The sequence below is a fragment of the Ovis aries genome, chromosome 5 (assembly GCF_016772045.2).
Source record: "Ovis aries strain OAR_USU_Benz2616 breed Rambouillet chromosome 5, ARS-UI_Ramb_v3.0, whole genome shotgun sequence".
Lineage (NCBI taxonomy): Eukaryota > Metazoa > Chordata > Mammalia > Artiodactyla > Bovidae > Ovis > Ovis aries.
In genome coordinates this window covers 23,598,141-23,618,521 of record NC_056058.1, presented here as the reverse complement: position 1 = coordinate 23,618,521, position 20,381 = coordinate 23,598,141, and the positions used below count along the sequence as shown (strand labels likewise).

Here is a 20,381-nt window from a genome sequence, read left to right as displayed (position 1 = left end):
TTCACTCTTCTCTTTCACTTTCATCAAGAGGCTCTTTAATTCTTCTTCGCTTTCTGCCATAAGGGTGGTGTCTTCTGCATATCTGAGGTTATTGATATTTCTCCCGGCAATCTTGATTCCAGTTTGTGCTTCATCCAGCCTGGCATTTTGCATGATGTACTCTGCATAGAAGTTAAATAGCAGGGTGACAATATACAGTCTTGACGTACTCCTTTCCCGATTTGGAACCAGTGTGTTGTTCCATGTCCAGTTCTAACTGTTGCTTCCTGACCTCTATGCAGATTTCTCAGGAGGCATGTCAGGTGATCTGGTAGTCCCATCTCTTGAAGAATTTTCCACAGTTTGTTGTGATCTACACACAGTCAAAGGTTTTGGCATAGTCAATAAAGCAAAAGTAGATGTTTTTCTGGAGCTCTCTTGCTTTTTCAGCGATCCAGTGGATGTTGGCAGTTTGATCTCTGGTTCCTCTGCCTTTTCTAAATAGCATTTAAAAAAATACTTTGTAATTGTTTTGCTTATTTTTGGCTGCTTTGGGTCTTTATTGCTGTGTGCAGGGTTTTCTTTAGTTGTGGTGAGTGGGGGCTGGTCTGCTAGCAGTGCTCGAGCTGCTCATTGCAGTGGCTTCTGTAGTTGTGGAGAACGGGCTCCAGGGTGAGTGGGCTTCAGTGTTTGCGGCTCCCAAGCTCTAGAGCACAGGCTTAACAGTTGTGGTGCACAGGCTTAGCTGTTCCGAGGCAAGTAGGATCTTCCTGGATCAGGGATTGAACCCATGTCTTCTGCATTGACAGGTGGATTCTTTATCACAGGGCCTCCAGGGAAGCCCTGACCTAGAGCATTTGATCAAAAGAGGTTGCTAACTTGAGCAGCTAACATGGTTTGTAATTGGAAAAAGAATATCCTAGGTAACATAGAAACCAAATGATTGATTGGTCTGCCTTAACTACCCTGTCTACCACCACAGCATCCAAAAAAGCTTCCAAAGTTAAATAACTAATGTAACTATCTTGGACAATTTCATGTTTAACCATTTGACATGCCTTCCAGGTGGGTTCTGTCTGTACACTAGCACTTCTTTCTCATAGGTGGTCTCATGCAGCTGTCTGCGGCAGTCTCGTATACACTGTAGACCCTGGGGGAGTTTCTGCAAAGCGCAAAGAGATTTTTAAAATATCCCCTCTGCTGTCATGCAGTGCAGAACTACTTCTGTCATTTTTTACGAGGATTATGTCAGAGACCCTTAGCTTCTCTAGATTGGAAAGCAGAGGAAGGAAGGATGAAGCAAGGTAAGAGTGAAAATAGCTGAGGAATTGGGAAGTAGAAGCAGGACAGTTTCTTAAGTTGGGCAATTTGTCTATAGTCCTCTTACTCAAAATAGACAGCTTAAAATAATTCACTTTGGCTCACTCACTGTAATGTGTGGAATTCTCCCGTTTAGAAGATTCTCTGCATTGCCACGTTAACAGCTGCATGGCTTGGGTAAGTTAGCCTATCAAAAGACTGTTACCACCTTTGTTAGGTGGAGATTATATCTATCTCTCAAAGATGTTGCAGTTCAGGGAAAGAGTATGTGTAAACGTTTAGAGAAGTGTCTGGCACACAGTAGGCTTTCAGTAAATGCTGGCTGTTATGAAAGGAAGCCAGACAGATAATAGGAGTCCAAATATATAAAACCAAATTATTGCCTAACCTACAAAACAATTCATATCCAGAGTCAAACTCTTTGAGAGTCATGGGGGAAAAAAAATCATCCTTTTCTCTGTGATATTTTCCATGTGTGTATGTAGTTATAGGAAATAATAAGATAATTGCTCAGAAACAGATGAAACTACTGTGTATTTAACACCTCAGGCAGATTGTTGCACTGTTAAATAGGCTTTTCCTACTTGTTTTTCATTTACTACAAATATTAATTTGGAATAATTTGAAACTTCTGGAATGGATTAATGTTTCAGTTCTACTTATATGTGATCACCCTTATGCTGGACTTTTGACCTTTTTGGTGGTTGTAGTTAACAGAAACTTTTAGCATTGTCTGCTACAACCACTGGAGAAGGTAATGGCACCCCACCCCAGTACTCTTGCCTGGAAAATCCTGTGGACGGAGGAGCCTGGTGGGCTGCAGTCCCTGGGGTCGCTAAGAGTTGGACAAGACTGAGCAACTTCACTTTCACTTTTCACTTTCATGCATTGGAGAAGGAAATGGCAACCCACTCTAGTATCTTGCCTGGAAAATCCCAGGAATGGGGGAGCCTGGTGGGCTGCCGTCTATGGAGTTGCACAGAGTCGGACACGACTGAAGTGACTTAGCAGCAGCAGCAGCAGCAGCCACAGACACATCAATGAATAGATAACTTGATAACCTGAATAAGGATAAGCATTTTTGTATATTTAAAAATTTCTCTGTTCTCTGGTAGAGAGTAGCTACCACCCTATGCATCAGTTCAGTTCAGTCGCTCAGTCGTGTCCGACTCTTTGCGACCCCATGAATCGCAGCATGCCAGGCCTCCTTGTCCATCACCAATTCCCGGAGTTCACTCAGACTCACGTCCATCAAGTCAGTGATGCCATCCAGCCATCTCATTCTCTGTCGTCCCCTTCTCCTCCTGCCCCCAATCCCTCCCAGCATCAGAGTCTTTTCCAATGAGTCAACTCTTCTCATGAGGAGGCCAAAGTACTGGAGTTTCAGCTTTAGCATCATTTCTTCCAAAGAAATCCCAGGGCTGATCTCCTTCAGAATGGACTGGTTGGATCTCCTTGCAGTCCAAGGGACTCTCAAGAGTCTTCTCCAACACCACAGTTTAAAAGCATCAATTCTTCGGTGCTCAGCCTTCTTCACAGTCCAACTCTCACATCCATACATGACCACAGGAAAAACCATAGCCTTGACTAGACGGACCTTAGTCGGCAAAGTAATGTGTCTGCTTTTGAATATGGTATCTAGGTTGGTCATGCTCAGTCGTGTGTGACTCTTTGTGACCAGCAATGGACTGTAGCCTGCCAGGCTTCTCTGTTCATGGAATTTTCCAGATAAGAATACTGGAGTGGGTTACCATTTCCTTCTTCAATCTTCTAAATAAGTAGTTGTTAAATGCATTTGAACTTTATAGCTTTATATCTGCCCCCAACATTGTATTCCTGTTCATGTTTTTTTTTGCCCTGTGGCTTAAGATGATTTGGTAAGGTTGATTTACTGTCTAAAAAGTCACATCAGTTGTGTTTAGAATCCAAATGTTACTTCATAGTGCAAAGTGCTGTAATGCAGTGTAGTTCCCTAGTCTTCATTTGGCAGGGTAAATGATTCATTAACCCATATTTTGTGGCAGCCAGAAAGTGATTAGCCAGTACATATAATTTTGTCATGTTGAAAAACTAAAGCTATCTAATATTGTTTCCTGTTGTTGTGGTGGTTTTTTTTGTAATTTTCATCTTCAATAATTTTAACTTTGTGTTTCTATGTAAATGAATACCCTATCTTATACAACCCTCACATTAACTCTGTAAGTTGGTGTATTAGTTTAATAACTACTTTCTAGTTGCCGAGGTAACACTAATAGAAAATTTTTTTCCTCTGAATAAGTGGACGTTTACACAGAAGCATGCATTCAGTTCAGTTCAGTCGCTCAGTCGTGTCTGACTCTTTGTGAACCCATGAACCACAGCACGCCAGGCCTCCCTGTCCATCACCAACTCCTGGAGTCCACCCAAACCCATGTCCATTGAGTCGGTGATGCCATCCAACCATCTCGTCTTCTGTCGTCCTCTTGCCTTCATGAGACTATAAAGCATGATTGAGTAATGCAACATATATATGAGAGATACAGTGTGGGGACAGAAGGAGAAGGGTCCCTAGTTGTAAGAGAGTTAAGGAATGCTCACTGGCATGCACTTGGGTCCTCCACGTAACATGGTGGGTTTGAGCTTCCCGGCAGGTGCCGTTGAGAGCAGCATTGTGTGGGCGCTGAGACATGTGCAGCCCCAGGGAAACTGCTGCCTTTACTCTGATGGGGTCAACTGAGTGTGTAATCTTGTCCTTGTTGAGAAATGGCCAGGCATTGAAAAGCCAGGCCACCTAGGAATAAGTTTTCTGCTAATCCTTTTGAAATGTATTAACTGTGAGTCACACGCTCACATTTCTCACATGGCACTCAAAGTTAAATTGCTGTACTACAATCAAGTCATATCAGCTGACTTGATAGTCAAGCTCTAAGAAGGCCCTACTGCTATTTGTGGCTATAACACATTGATCTTTATTTATAGTTTTGAGACTCCAAGGAGATGGTACACATAGGCAGGGATTATTATCCCATTTTACATAGGAGACAAACTTAAAGAGGCTGTGACTTGAAAAGAAGCACCCAACCGTTTCTTTGATTGGCTGAGACTTATTGGTATAGTAGAAAATGCCCTGGATAAAAGATAGAAAACCTACCTTTCATTTTTAGTCTCTACTATAAAAATACAAATTCTGGGAGGGCTGGAAAGTCCCTAGCATGGTTCTTAATAAAATCAATTAGCAAATATTTGTTTAATGAATGAATAGAAAGATGTGGTTGTAGTTTATGCCCAGAAACTGCTTTTTGCAACTGTAGAATCTTCAAATAAAAGAATTATCAGGAGCTATCTTAAGGGATTGGAACATTTCCCTCTTCAAAGGGTGTCCATATTTCAGCAGCCTTAAGTCTGTCTGGAAACAATATTTTAGTAGCCATAGACCTCAAGAGATAGTTTGATACAGCTTTGCTCAGTTCTTTAAAATATCAGTAAAACAATAAAAACCCGAACATTTTCCCCTCCTCCCAAATTTTAAAAAAAGTGTGTAGCTTACTGTCTTTTGCCTGCTATGATCTAAAATAGCTGAGCTGAGATACTTTTTACCAAGCTTTTACCAGTTTAATGGTAAAAACAGAATGAATTTGTATAAAAATGAATAGATAGCGAATAGGCTTTGCCCAAATGTGTTATTAGTATTTTTTAACTGTATTCAGAAGTTGCACTGTCTAGACAGTCTTGATTTTCCTTTGCACAATAATAAGCCCCTTTATTCAACTTTGGAGAAAGCATGTGGTCATAAATCATTCTGATCCCTGTACAATCATCTTTCATGGGTATTCACATCCTTGTCTAGTGATGTCACAAACACCATCTATACTACTTTGTACACTTGAGATGAAAATTTTGTGGACTTAAATAACTGGGATGTCCAAAGAAAGAGAACAACTGTGACATTTTTAATGTAATATGTACTTAAAGCATTTGTCAATGAAAAGTTCATTGGCGTTCCCATGGTGAGGATATACACAGAAGATATTACTCCACTCTAGGTTACAGAGCCAGTGAGACGTTTTTAACTGTAATTAAAAAATCCTTGGATAAGTATTTTTTCCTAAAGCTTTGTTTTTGTCCATTATTGTAAAAAGAAACCTGGCTTCATCCTAGGTTGTCTCTAAAATACTCAGGAAAATTCTTAAACGTTAGGGAAGAAACAACAGGTAAATTTGGCAAGAATTTTTTTTTTTTTTTTTTAACTGAGGAATCATCATTAAACCAACCCCTTGTATTGAAGTAGTATTTTCTCTTAGGTCATGCAGAATATGAACTATGAATTCTGGTATGTAAAAGATACTTTAAACCAGTGAATTAAAAGACACGTTAACTTTTGGATATTAGAAACTGAAGAACTGTAAATTCTTAAAGACATGCATTGCAGAATAAATCTAAATTAATTTATATTATAAACAATGTTAATTATTAAGAACTTACTGTCTTTCTGATCAAATACCTTTTTTGATATTTAAGTGTTCACTGAAACCTTTAACAGTTAAAAACTATTCCAAAACAGAGAAACTACTTTCCTCTCCTTTTCATTTGGAAAAAAGCTGTTGTTTGTGATACATTGACAGTTTCTTTTTTTCTTATATGGTAAGAGCTGGAGTAGTAAACATAATGAACTGTTCAAGTGACAACATCAGTATTCACATAGCGGGCTGAAATTCAGAGGGGAGACCTGATCTGGAAATGTATGGGAGCCATCACTTATTACTCGTCACATATAGATGGTGGTTAAAGCTACAGGTCTGGTGAGATGACCACAGGGAAGAAATAGGGTGAAAAAAAGAGATGGGGCTAAGACCAAGTGTTGAATTGACTTCTACCATTTAAATGCTGGGGGAAAGAGGCTGAGAGAGTATGGTATTTCAAAAAATGTTTGAAGAAAGAGGGGTTTGTCAACAGTATCATGAGCTACTTCAAAAGACCTTTGAGACACAGACTAAAAAATGTACATTAGACTTATTATATTTGGCAGCAGAGAAGTCTTTGAATGTCTTGAAACATTTCAGTGTTGTAGCATGGTGAAGCCAGATCGGTGAGCACTGATGAATATACTGTATAGTATTTCAGCAAGTTTGGCTGGGCATGTGGAGGTGGGATGTGCAGTGTATAGCAAAAAGATAACCATGATTAGAGGAGAAAAGAATGATCAAGTTGAGGTAGAAATTTGAATATACAAGGGAGAGTATCCATAGTGTAAAAATTCTACTTTTCTCTGGTCCCTGCAAAGAAATGTTGACCATGGAAATCAGAGTTCCCTTTCATTCTTATGTTTTTTGTAGTCCCAGAGACACGGTCAGTTACTCAGGTCTTCTCTCCCAAAGTTTCTCTTTGCATTTTTTCCCCATGGCTTCTCCCACTAGCTCTTTATCCCTGGCCCCTCTCCTAAGTTTCAGTCATGAATTTTTTAATAGCCTGGTAGAACTCTTTGTTTCGTGGCTCCTCAAATTCAGTATGTCCAATTGAATTAATCATTTTCTTTTCAGACTGACGGAATTGATCAGTATCTCTCTGTGTTTCATTGAGAAATCCTTCCTGTCACCGAGGGCCTTCCAGAGAGGGTCTTCCATTGTTTCCCTTGCCTCTTCCTCTCTTCCCCACCCCGTTCTTGCTCCCAGTCTCAATCCCTGCTTTGTAGGTTCAGGTTCACAGTGCTACATTTTGAAAGATTATTTCCCCAAATATATTTAAATTAATTTGGTCCATCTCATTCAATATGGTATTATCCAAAAAATCATTTATTTTTGACATTGTATTAATTATATGAAAAACAGTAAAAAACAAAAAAATCTTTTGTCTAAAAATGGTAGATAAAAGATTTTATTTATGTACCTTCTGTCAGTATAATATATAGTCCATAATCGTACATGTGAAATTCTTCTGGTAATAAGATTTGTATATAATAGTCTGTGTGTGTGTGTAGATAAAATGCCATACTCAACAGTTTCCGTATTTCTCTGAAACTAATGTATTTATAGAAACAAAATATGTATTGTACGTTGGTTTCTTATTATTTTGGAAATTAATATAATTATAAACCCAATTTCATTAACTTAAATCTATTGATTTAAATATAAATGACATAATTGATTTTAATTTTTGAATTATATTTTAAAGATTAATAACACTTTTTAAAGTGTTGTAACATGATAAGGAAGTTAAAAGTTTATTTGGATTCATCTTTGTTTTAAAATACATTCATGCAGAAAAACCTTATTTTGTGTTTTAAATATAGTTCATAGTGGAAAGTAGTGTAATTATTGCTAGATCTTCAACTTTGAGGTGGAATTCTAATAAACACCCACAGCAAAAATTTTGAGATGCCATCTTGCTTCTGAATTATTAAAGACACCCACATTAGTACTTAGCCTTGGAGAAAGTAGCCTATTAGGTACACACATCTTTAGTTTTCTTCTAATAGAAATGGGAATAGAAAGTCTCTCTTTATTATTATAGATATTGAATTTTCTTTGTAATACTTGCAGGTTATATAATAATTTAAAGTGTTATTTTGTAACTGAAGAGCATTAAATATTCTAGAGTGAAATCTAAGGAACTTCTGACTATTTTGAAATTAATTGAGTTAAGAGGCAGCTTTACTTGGGTAATGGAACAGTTGAGTCGTCAGTTCTCTTTTGGGGGCCAGGCTTGGGGAACTCGCCAGTTGTGTCCTACTGTCTAGGACGTAAACGACAGTGGAGGTAAAGCCAAAGCGGGGTGCTGAGCTACCAGGTCCCTGATGATATTTTCCCTGTTTGTACATGTTTCTAACATGTTTATCTGTTACTGGTTTATGTCAAATTCTATGTGAGAAAGAGGACTAAAAATAGGTAGATACATTGACTGAAATGAGGAGTGACAGTCTGCAGTCTGATAGAGAAGAGATGAGAAAGATGAAAAGATGTAGTCACTGCAACAGGTACTGCATGGCCCAGCAATTCTCCTGTGTGTATACCCAGGATAGATGAAAAACACATGTAGCTCAGTAGTTAAGAATCTGCCTGCCAGCGTAAGAGATGCAGGTTCAACCCCTTAGTCGGGAAGATCCCCTGGAGAAGGAAACGGCAACCCACTCCAGTGTCTCTGCCGGGGAAATCCCGTGCACAGAGAAGCCTGGCAGGCTATAGTCCACGGGGTCGCAAAAGAGTTGGACAGAACTTAGCGACTAAACAACAGCAGGTCTTTGTTGACAGCACTTTGAAAAACCATCAGCAACAATGCATTTGAACCTACTTGGCTAACAGAAGTCAAAGAAAAAAAGGAAGTTTGTTTTATTACATACATTTCACTCTGTTGTAACACAAAACTTGCTTCAGCTCATTTTTGTGAGAAAAATTATATTCAGAATTCAGTAGAGGGTGTAACCACTGAAAATGATTGTTTAAAAGGGACTATGGACAGGAAAAGAGAATGTAAAGAACAGAAACTCAGAATTATAGGATCAGACATGAAGCATACATGAAAGCCTTAGAGGGGAACACTTGTGAAAATGCACTTGTCAACCAGTTCATGTGTGAATCTGAGAAAAGTTAGGAAAGAGTGAAGAGCACTGAATGAAGTACTGAGTAAAGACAGGAGTTAGGAGTGAACGTTGGGGTCAACAGAGTCATTCTATCAGCAGCTGTACAGAGAAAACTGTTCATTGGTTCCAAAGAGGAGTTTGACAGTGTTAACACTGACATTTCAGATATGGGTTGGATGCATCCAGGCAATATGAAGTTGTGGCTAGAGAGACAAGGTCTGAATTGATCCACCTGGCTAGCCTGTACTTAGCAAATAGTATTCTTTGTGTTCTCTGGATAACACCAAAATGCAATTAAAATTTGAAATTATTAAAATGGATTTGCTGTCACAATAAGATTCACAGATTTAAAACTCAGTGATTAAGGTTTTCTTCCACTTTATTGATTTACATTTTTGATCCCTGGGTTGGGAAGATTCCCCTGGAGAAGGGAAAGGCTACCCACTCCAGTATTCTGACCTGGAGAATTCATGGACTGTATAGTCCATGGGGTCACAAAGAGTCGGACACAACTGAGTGACTTTCAGGTAAAATATTTAGAAACTTGATTCTTGGAATTCTGTACTGTGCCCTCCTTAAACATGGTTAAGTGTATTTAGTGATGTTTATCAAGTGGTTTTAAATGTTAAATAATTCTTAAGCATAATTCACATTTCCTCTTATGACCAGGAACCTTTTGAGGATGGCTTTGCAAATGGAGAAGAAAGCACGCCAACCAGAGAGGCTGTGGTCACATACACTGCGGAAAGTAAAGGAGTCGTGAAGTTTGGCTGGATTAAGGGTGTACTAGTATGTACCTGTAGACTTAATTTTAGAGTCACATATTTCTGTTTATTAGAAAGTCTTCCTAGTATTATCATTAATTCTCAAATAATGTTTTCTCTTCCTAAAACTGTTCTGTTTTTTAAGGAGAACCAAATTAATAACTTATACCTCCTTTTCTTCTAGGTATTAAATTGGGCAAAGGAAATACGCTTATTCATTTAATTGAACTATACTTGGTTACCTCTGAATTATATTTTATAACCTCTTATGAATCTCACATGTTGTCACTTCTCAGAAATTAAGTATGAAGCTATTACATTGATGGGAGCAGCAGGATCAAGGAAGCCGGGCAGGCAGCATAGCTGAAATGTGCCTGCTTCCTTTCCTGCTACCAGATTGTCTTTTGAAGAGAAAAGTGTAGAAGTTAAGCAGCAGAATATAGGAGAAATGTTTATGTTGAGATCACATCAGTAGACAGGTTTAGGTAACTAGAGTTCAGATTTACTTTGTTTTTTTTTTTCCCTGTGTTTGAATAGGCTCTGAGGATCTAACTAGAGTAGGTAGACAGGCTGATTGAGACTTTGGAAGCGCTAAATTAGAGTTGTAGTGACATTTAGGGGAGTAGAGGGAAAGTTCCAGGTCTAGACATAGTTTTATTGCCTAATTGGTAGAATGCATTTTATGCTCTGGGTTGTATTGTTTACCTAGTCTTAGATTTTAGCATTTCAGAAGGCTATATACTATGTATGAGCATAATAAATAAAAGTAAAAATAAATTGGGGATACTGTCTTTACGAAGAGTTTTGGTTTCTGAAACGTGTGAATAGTTAGCATTTGAGTTGACAAATATTACAGAATATTTAAGGCTACTTAGAAATTATGAAATGAGGATGTTATTAAGGAGTAAGTTAAAAATTAAACTTACTTGGATTGAAAAGGGGGGAACATACACTGCTCTTCTTTAGGGCTGAAATCTTAAAATATTCCTTGTATCTTTCTTGTTCATTTGCTTCTGCTGCTTCAGATAATTTGTGTGTGTGTGTGTAAAATATATGCACACTCATATATTACCTCATACTTATACTTTAGTTAGCTCACATTGAAGCTCTCACTAAAGCTCTTTTTAAAAAAATCTGTTAAAGAAAATCTTCAGATAAGAGATTTGAAATGACTTTCTGTAGTTTTAAAAGTATGTTATCCAGCTATTGGCTAGTTGAGCATTTACTGTGTATTGTATTTAATTACTTTTCATCTGTGACTTGGCTCTTCCTCTTCTAGGTACGTTGTATGTTAAACATTTGGGGAGTGATGCTCTTTATTAGATTGTCATGGATTGTGGGTCAAGCTGGAATAGGTGAGTCAAGTTACATACTGTTGATTCATTTGAGAATGAGTAGGCAAAGTAACTGAGTGCATCTGTAGGCTCTAAAATTCATGAAATTCAATCCATTGGAATCATTCTAAGCTACGTTCTCCTTTGTGTCAGACAGTTGTCTTCATGTCCCTTTTTCTAATTCTAGATTTGATCTAAAATGGGTTAAAAATAAGATAATTTGTAAGTTTTAATGTTAATTCAGTATACTTAGACTCATCAGTTGTAGATGTGGCAGATTTAAATGAGACTAAAAGTATTCTCAGGTTTTCTTTTCTTTTTCCCTAAAGGTCTGTCAGTCATTGTAATAGCAATGGCCACTGTTGTGACAACTATCACAGGATTGTCTACATCAGCAATAGCTACTAATGGGTTTGTACGAGGAGGTAAATTCAGTCTTTTCACATCATCATCATTGGATTACTGGCACTAAATAAACAGATTTTAAAATGTTTCTATTTTTTTACCTTAAAAACAACATTTTAGGTTCTATATAGGCAGGAAAGTTGCTGTTGAGCACTTCTGAAGTAGATTCTGAATATAAATTTTAAATTGATCTGTACATAAACATGTATGCTTCAAATTGTTCAGGTGTTCAGGTGTCTGGTAGCTTCTAACTGGGTTTCTTCTCCACTGAGGCACCATTTGTTACCTCCTCCCAGGATTTCGCCCTTGGATTAGTGTTCTGCAGCCTGCATTTGGTCAGTATTATACAGGTGTCACCTCGTTCCTCCCCACTGAAGGAAATGTAGACAGAGTTCTTTCCTCATGGTCTTAACAGCTTGTGTAAGTTAAACCTGGGGCTCTGAATCCATACCCTCAACTCCAGCTCTCTCCTGAGGGTACCCTGAGGCCTGTTATATTGGAGCCCACAAGATCTGCCTTGTGAGGTTTTACTCTTCGCAGGAAGAATACCCAAGACAGCAGGAGAATGGCTTTGGGACCCCTGAGAACAAGAAAAAAAGAAATCCATTTTCCAAAGCAGAACTCGTCATTCAGCTGGAGGGGAAGATGCTGAGAGAAAGGAGAGAAGATGTGTACCAGCTCCTATAAATTCATCATAGCAGATCAACTGAGGAAGGCATCTGCCTGTTCCATCTGCCTCAACTATTTTGCAGATGTGTATTTAACGTTAAATACATACAATTTCTGCTTTATCTGTATTAGTACTTGGAGAAAGAACCAGATTCAGCTTCTCATTTTTCCCCAGTCGTCTTCATATATCTTATGTACCACAGGATTCAGACCACTGTGGCTCTAGGGGAGGCTGGTAGCTCATATCAGTACAGTTACGACTATGTGTTGGCTGTTTTCTGTGTACATGAAGTTGGGGTCTAAGATGTGGGTATGCCCAAGAGTTAATCAGGCAATGCTGAGAGATTCTTGGTTGCTTGTGTACTAGGTGCCCCATGCTTCATTTCATTCTGCTACTATTAGGGAATGGAAGTAGAAGGAGAAATTGGTGCAGTATTAGTTATTTGAGAGGATCAGCAAACCATCGTCGACTTTCTCCTTGTCTTCAGCCCTTCAAATCTAGGTTGTGAGCCTCAAGGGGAGTGAGGCATGGACCCACGGTCAGCACAAACCCCAGGCTGTTCTCTCTGTGAGTTCAAACTTCTGGAAAGTATAGATTTTCCTGCATTGTGACTGAAAAGCCACTTCATGCACTACTACCAGTTCAGTTCAGTTCAGTCGCTCAGTCGTGTCTGACTCTTTGCGACCCCATGAATCGCAGCGCTCCAGGCCCGTAGTTTTCATATATTTTTACAAATACTTCAGAGACTTGTATCTAATCTTCTGTCCTGGGACACGGACAAAGTATGAGAATGTGGAATGCGTGAAGCTGTGTCCCAACAAAGTACCATGTTGCAGTTTTGTCTGAGTTCCCTCAAAATGTCAAGTCAATTTACACAGTAAACTAACTATAGGGAAAAAAAAAAAAATATATATATATATATATATATATACACACACACAAACATAAATATATGGAATTATATAATCTGAAGTTCGTATGTTACCACTTATTCTTAAATGACAAAGTAAATATGTTTGCAGAGATAATGAAACCTATAGGAAAAGAGAAGCCATTAATTTAAAGAAATGACCAAATACTTTGAAGCTTTGCTAGAAGGCATTCATTTTTCATTTAGATCAGTCAGTGATGTTAGAAACCTAGCTGATCTTTTATAGAATATAAGTGAGCTGCATTATCTACAGTGAAAGTTCCTATAGATTCTTGCAATGAATGTAAATTCCTGTCTCCTTTATATATACTTCATAGACTTTGAGATCCCTAAAAGCATTTATTTTGGTTTCTTAGTAAAACAGTATTTCCACATGGGAAAAAGTAGATATAGGTATAAAACTGGTGAGATTACATTTTATTCTGTATTCATGATTCTAAATTAAAAACACCAGTATGAGTCATATCCCAAAGAATGTATTTCTTAGCTCTCTCCACAAAAATCACCTGTCACAGATGGTCAGCCCAGTACCAGTGAGCACCCCTAGTGGCCACGTTGTGTATTTTCATTCAAAGGAACCGGGGGACCTTGGAGAAATTATTGATTCCATATCCGGGTAGGAAATGTACTAGACAAGTCTAGACATCTTTTCTCATCAGTAAGTAAATAAGATAACAAAGGCTATTGTTTCATGTTAAAAGGACTGAGGAGCCAACGTGAAAAAGCTCACACTTCGGATAGTTTGAACAGGAGTACTACTACTAATTATAACTGATTTAAATGAAAGCATAATACAAGATAAAATACCTAGCTTCACAGACATTACACAGATGCATAAAACCTCATTTTTACCTTTGTAGAATGCTAGAGAACTAACTTATTTTGAAAACTGGTAAAGAATCTAGTGTGAATCAAGTTTTCTGGATGAAAATTTCCTTACCTCAACTCAGTATAAGAAAGAAATTAATAAGAGATTTATCCTTTCGGTAATTATTCTACAAGATAAGTAAAGAAGAAAAAGAAATTGGAGTATCCCAATTCTGTAAACGCTTTACTTAATAAGAGCACCTGTGAAGTACTGAATGTGAATCACCTTGTGCCTATAGTTCCAGGAAGCAGAGAATAGGCAGGGAAAAGAGGAACTTACAAATGAGACTAGAGGATGACAGCAGCAAATGCCAGACTGGGAATCTCTCTGGAACAAGGAATCCTTGTTCAATATCATTTTGCAGGGAGCAAAAAGATAGAGAGGGGGTTATGGTTTAGAACAAACTTTCAGACTTGGTTCATGTATAGATGGAGTTATCTTTCAGTATTGTGGGACCAGGGGTGCCTACATTGAATGCCCTCTCTCCCAATCACTGAGGACTTAATTTTGACTTCTTCCTTGAAAGGGCTGCATAAGAGGAGATCAGGAGAGTTGGAATTATCTAGAAGGTCAGGGTGCAAAGAGTTAGGTAGAGATGCAATGGGAATAGCAATATCTGCATGGGATGCCCTCTAGCCCAGTCACTGAGGATTGAAAGTTGACTATTAAGGGAATTAACAAGAAAATATTTTACTCAAAATATTGCTGATTGTGGTTGTTCTGCTTAAGAATTTCATTTTCAAGAGTCCTCTTTTAAACTTAAGCATGTAGTAATTAATATAAACTATTTTGAGGTAGTGTTTGACAGTTTAATTTGTTTTATCTTGATTCTTAACTGAATTATATATTTTTCTGCATTAATACTGAATAATATTTTATTCTCATTTTATAAGGTGTGTGCTTCCAACTCCATGGAAGTGTGTGAAATGTGTTCTTTATGCCATAGGAAAGATTTCATGTTACTGAGTAGCCTTTACATTGACTTTAACAGTACCTTTTAGAGATTTAAACAGGTAGAATCTAGAGAAGTATAGTTTTCTAAAAAATAGAAATTAACTGTCAACTTGTAAAGAAATGTGCTGTTCTGTTGCTTAGTCACTCAGTTGTGTTCAACTCTTTGTGACCCCATGGACTGCAGACAGCCAGGCTCTTCTTGTCCGTGGGAATTCTCTGGGCAAGAATACTGGAGTGGGTTGCCATGCCCTCCACCAGGGCATCTTCTCAACCTAGGGATCCAACCCAGGTCTCCCGCATTGCAGGCAGATTCTTTACCGAGTGACCCACCAGGGAAGCCCAAGAATACTGGAGTGTATAGCCTATCCCTTCTCTAGGGCATCTTCTCGACCCAGGAATTCTTTACCAGCTGAGGTACCAGGGAAGCCCTGTAAAGAGGTATAACGGTGTCTGATTATGAAGTCTAGGATAAAAATAATACGGAAACATTCAGGGAAAGAAAAAGAGTTAAAACTTAGAAAACGCAAGGTTTTTAGTTTCAGTCTTAATTGGATAGGCTACTATTTGAAGCTATTAGTGGCAAGTTAGAGAACCATTGCCTCAGTCCTCTATTTCCACGGAGTAGAACTAGCACCGCCAGCTAGCTGATGGAGTCCCCTCTTCCTTCTCCTCTGGCATCCTCCCTGCCCTAGCCATATACACATGCAGCCCAGAACTGTTTCCCGTCCTGCAAATCCTGCCAGTGTTCTTGAAAGCTCCTGTTTTATAGAATTTACAGGTTCTGCAACTCAGATGGTGCTGGCCAGCTTCCACTGTCACTCAGATCTATGTTTCCTAGATTTCACAGGCCAGAGTTTCTTCTGTTCACAAACCATTAATCGCTGAATATCAACTCATTTATGAAATAGAGGACAACCACAGGCAGCCTTTTATAATATGGAGATATAAATTCTGATTTTTGATTTATAGTGTATTATATGAACTGAGCAATAGAAGGGAACAGTTCTTCAACCACTTTATGGTTTGGAGCATTGAAAACAGAGGTCTGTACACTTTCAAATAAAAGCCCACACTACATCAAATTTCTAATAGGTAGTTTTGAGAATCTAAAATCAGTAGAAACCTACCTATGTGACTAAGATCAAATTTTTATATTCCTTGTATTTCAGTTCATCAACAGATAATTGTTGAATATGGGTTTTAGATTTTTAACTATGAACAGGCTCACATTATGTGAGACAGAGATTGTGTTTCTCCCTGCTACTGTCACTCCCGTCCACCCCGCCATAGATAGCCACTTGTCTAGCACCATTTGTCAACAAACTATCTAATCCATATTGAATTAGTTTTGGTGCTGTCATTGAAAACCGAATTTTCTGTGTATTGTCTTTATTGTATCCTGTTCCATTGATTAGTTTATTCTGATACCAGTTATTCCAAGACTACCCTGTTTTGAGTGCTTAGCTTTATAAGTTCTAAGTCTTTAAACTCTGTTCTTTTTCAAAATTGTTTTGACTCTTCTAGGTTCTTTGTATTGCCATATAAAATTTTTGAATTGGCAGTTCAATTTCTCTAAACACAGAAAACCTCGCTGGGACTTTGGGATTTCACTCTTCAAATTTTTTGGTGGGGGAAGAATGGTCATGTTAACAATACTGAATCTTCCAGTCTCTAAACATCGGGTGTCTTCCTGTTTATTTAGATCTTGTTTCTGTCAGCACTGTTGTATATTTTTCAGTATAGAGATCTTGCATGTTTTGTTCAATTTATCCCTCAGTCATGTTTTTCATCTGGTAAATGGTAATTGTAAATTTCATTTTCCAAGTTTTTTAATGACTGTGTGTAGAAATGCAGTAGACTTGTGTGTCTTAGTTCTGTGACTTTGCAAAACATAGAGTCATCATCTGTGAACAGACATGGTTTATACTCTCTTCAGTCTTTAGTGTTTTCTTCTCTCCCTCTCTTTTTCCCTCTCCTTCTGTTTTGTCAATCTGTTGAAATAGATAGGACCTTCAGTACCATGGTGAAGAAGCGGTGAGAATAAACATCCTTGTAGTGTTGCCAGTTTTACGGGGACTGAGTTGAATTTATCACTATTAAGATGTTAACTGAGTAGTTCTGGAAGATGTAATTTGTCAGGTTGAGACAGTTCTATTTCTAGATTGCTGGTAGTATTTATCATGAATGAATGTTGGATTTTGTTACACTTTTTCTGTATCTGTTGAAGTGGTTATATGGTTTTTTCTCTTATTCTGTTATTATCAAAATTATATGGTATTTTGAATCTCAGTAACCTAGCATTCGTGGCATAAACCCCACAAAGATCAAAGATATATTTGGTCAAAAAATATTATGGTTTCTGTTACTTTTTACTTGCTAACATTTTGTTAATGACTTTTGAATCTATGATCATGAGAAATATTTGTCTAAATTTTTCTTTTTTTGTAATAATCTGTGTCAGGTTTTGGTATTAGGATTAAGCTCAACTCATAAGGGGTGTTGGTTAGTATTGGTTCTTCCTCAATTTTCTAAGAGTTTTTGTAAAATTGATCTTATTTCTTCCTGGGCCTGTGGTTTTGTATATGTGTGTGTGTGTATTACAAATTTAATTTCTTAGGAGTATTTCAATTTACTGTTCTTGTCATAGTTCTGGCAACTTTTTCAAAGCGTTTGCCAATTTTCACCTTAATTGATTTTTCTTTATTGTTTTCTGCACCTGTGGTTTCAACTTTTTTTTTCTACATTAGGCTTTCCTTTTTTTCTGTTTTCTTAAGGTAGAAGCTTAGCTCATTGATTTCATATTATTTACTTTCAATAGAAGTGTCATTTTTTTTTTTTTTAATATTAGCACTTAAAGCTGTAATTCCTGCTTAAGGTTTATCCCACTGATTTTGACAGGTTCTCTTTTCATTATTGTTCAGTTTAAAATACTTTTTAATTTCCCTTGTGATTTGTTCTGTTACTAGTGGGTTACTTTAAAATATGTTGCATAATTTAAAACATATTTAGGGGAAGTCCATACATTCAATTCAGCACTACTGTCAGTAATGCTATGTCATTTCAGTTCTTCGAAATATATAGTGACTTGTTTATGGCCAGTAATCATATAGCTGTTGATTAACCTAGTCAGAGTTTTGTTTATTGATGTGAAATCTACTGAGAGCTGCAGGGACATGTATCCCCAAATCAATATATAGTAATAATGGAACCCAGTATATAGTATTGTCATTACTTAACATCTCTCGTGTGGGCTTCATTGGTATCTTCTACACTCAGAAGACACGGCATTTTACTGCCAAATTTTGAGAGTTCATGAGGATCTTTTCTTATCGACTTTCTGTGTTTGCTTGAACAACAGATTTTTTTTGTAAATAAATAGTTATGTTTTCTGTTGCTGCCTTCTAATGCATCATAATTTTTATACTCTTCAGCTTATTCAATGATAATAAAAAGTTGTTTAATTTCACATACTGTACTGAATAAGCACTCAGAGAGACTTGAGTTTAAGCCCATTTCTTCCTTTACTATATGTGTGACTGTGGTCAAGTTACTTGACCTCTGTAAGCCTGAATTTTCACATATGTAAAATGGGAATGATAATCGTACAGTTGTCCCTTGAATAACACATAGGTTAGAGATGCTGATGACCCCTATGCAGTTGAAAATCCTTGTATAACTTTTGAGTTCCCCGAAACTTAACTATAGATTACTGTTGACCAGAAGCCTTGTAGGTAACATAAACCATCAATTAACACATATTTTGTGTATATGTATTATATATATACATACATATATGTATTCTTACAGTAAAGTAAGCCAGAGAGAATAAAATGTTATCAAGAAAATTCTAGTGAGGAAAAAGTACATTTATAGTACTATGCTATACTGATGCCATAAGTTTTACATCATCTTTTTACAAGCTGAATCATTTGTTAATACCTGCATTAATATTGTCTTATATGCTACAAAACACTATATATGTTACATGTATTACTAACACTAGAGATAAAATGAAAAGAGTCACTTTGTTGTACACCTGAAAGTAAGACATCATGCAAATCAACTATGTTCCAACGGAAGTTTTTTTAAAATGTGAGAAATTAAAAAAAACATTTAACAAATGAAAAGAGAATGTGAAAAATGGAATTTATATTTCTTTACAGGTATAGCAATTCACACTTGAAAACAAAGAGGCAGCAATATGATTGCTTTATTGTAGCCTAGTATAATATGATTGTATCATGGTAGCCTAGCCTCTACACTAATGAATGAATCCTTGTACAGTTTTTATGTCATACAGTATTATAGTCATATTCATAGTATAGTATTATAAACACTGTTACGTTTTTTAAAAACCACTTACCTGCAATGATGCGCAGTTTCTCTAATTACCAGAGAGGGAGGGACGGAGCACAGCTTGTTTTGTATGTTAATTCTCTGAGCAAAGTTAATGTATTAGAAAGAAAATTAACATTAATTTCGTATTAGGTATCATTTACCTTAAGCCTATGTAAAGATAGACTAGTATCCACATACTTTTTATGTGTTCATGACATACCTAACTTGTTCTTAATTTTTTTCTGTATTTCTATACCATGTGATTCATCTGTGAGTTTTTTCAAATTATCACAAATCTCCAAAAAAATTTTCAATGTATTTATTGAAAAAAATCCACATATAAGTGGACCTGTGCATTTCACACCTGTGTTGTTCAAAAGTCAATTGTACTTGCTAGAATTAAAAAAAATGTGTAATTTTACTTAATTACAAAATAAACATTTTATTTTAAGGTATGTATCACTCTGTGTTGATTAGTAAATAGACCAGCCTTTCAGAGCAGTAGATCTTTTATACTATTTGTTGCTAAGGGAAAAAAGGGAGGGGAGAAAGCTCTTAAAACTGGTTGCCTCAAGGACACAGGAATAGAAATGAGAATAAATAGTGTGGAGTACTGTTGCTTTTCATCAGGAATTTATAGGAAGATGAGCAGATGATTTTAAAATATTCTTCGTGTGTAACTTTTTATTTTCACTAAAAATAAAATATTTTAAAAAGTAGTGAAACTAGGTAGGTCCTAGGTTTTAAGTTTAGGTATCCCAATTAGTGGAAGGTTTTTAAATAGTTCTGAAATGTCAGAATTTGTTACTTACATTCATTATTTACCTTCCAGTTATCTTTACCAATGTTAAATACATCTTAAGATATATATTTTTTCTTATTAGTAATACAAAGCCTTGAAATTTCAGAAAATCAAAAGTTTAAACACATAACAACTGAATTCTATGCTTTTATAGGTTCTCTTGGTGTATTTCTCCTTCTAAAGAATATTATCAACTATTGAAATACATGAGTGGCTGACTGATTTCAGTTAACCTTTTATTGTGACTTAATTGTCCTATCTGTTAAGCCAGGGTAAATAATACTTGTCTTAATTCATTATTGATATTGAGATTAAATGACATGTTCATAAACTTTCAGTTCAGTTCAGTTCAGTCGCTCAGTCATGTCTGACTCTTTGCGACCCCATGAATCACAGCACACCAGGCCTCCCTGTCCATCACCAACTCCCGGAGTTCACTCAATGATATTCTAGGGATTTTCTGT

At 36.9% G+C, this 20,381-nt stretch overlaps 1 protein-coding gene across 2 annotated transcripts in view; it reads left to right on the top strand.

The window, feature by feature from the left end:
• The window catches only part of SLC12A2 (solute carrier family 12 member 2), a 94,232-nt gene that overhangs the window by 16,910 nt on the left and 56,941 nt on the right, over positions 1-20,381 (top strand). For both annotated transcript variants that reach the window (XM_015095938.3, XM_012178176.4), the window contains exons 2-4: positions 9,521-9,640; positions 10,895-10,970; positions 11,279-11,374. In XM_015095938.3, the coding sequence (XP_014951424.1) occupies positions 9,521-9,640; positions 10,895-10,970; positions 11,279-11,374 (292 nt within the window). The remainder of the gene's footprint in view (positions 1-9,520; positions 9,641-10,894; positions 10,971-11,278; positions 11,375-20,381) is intronic.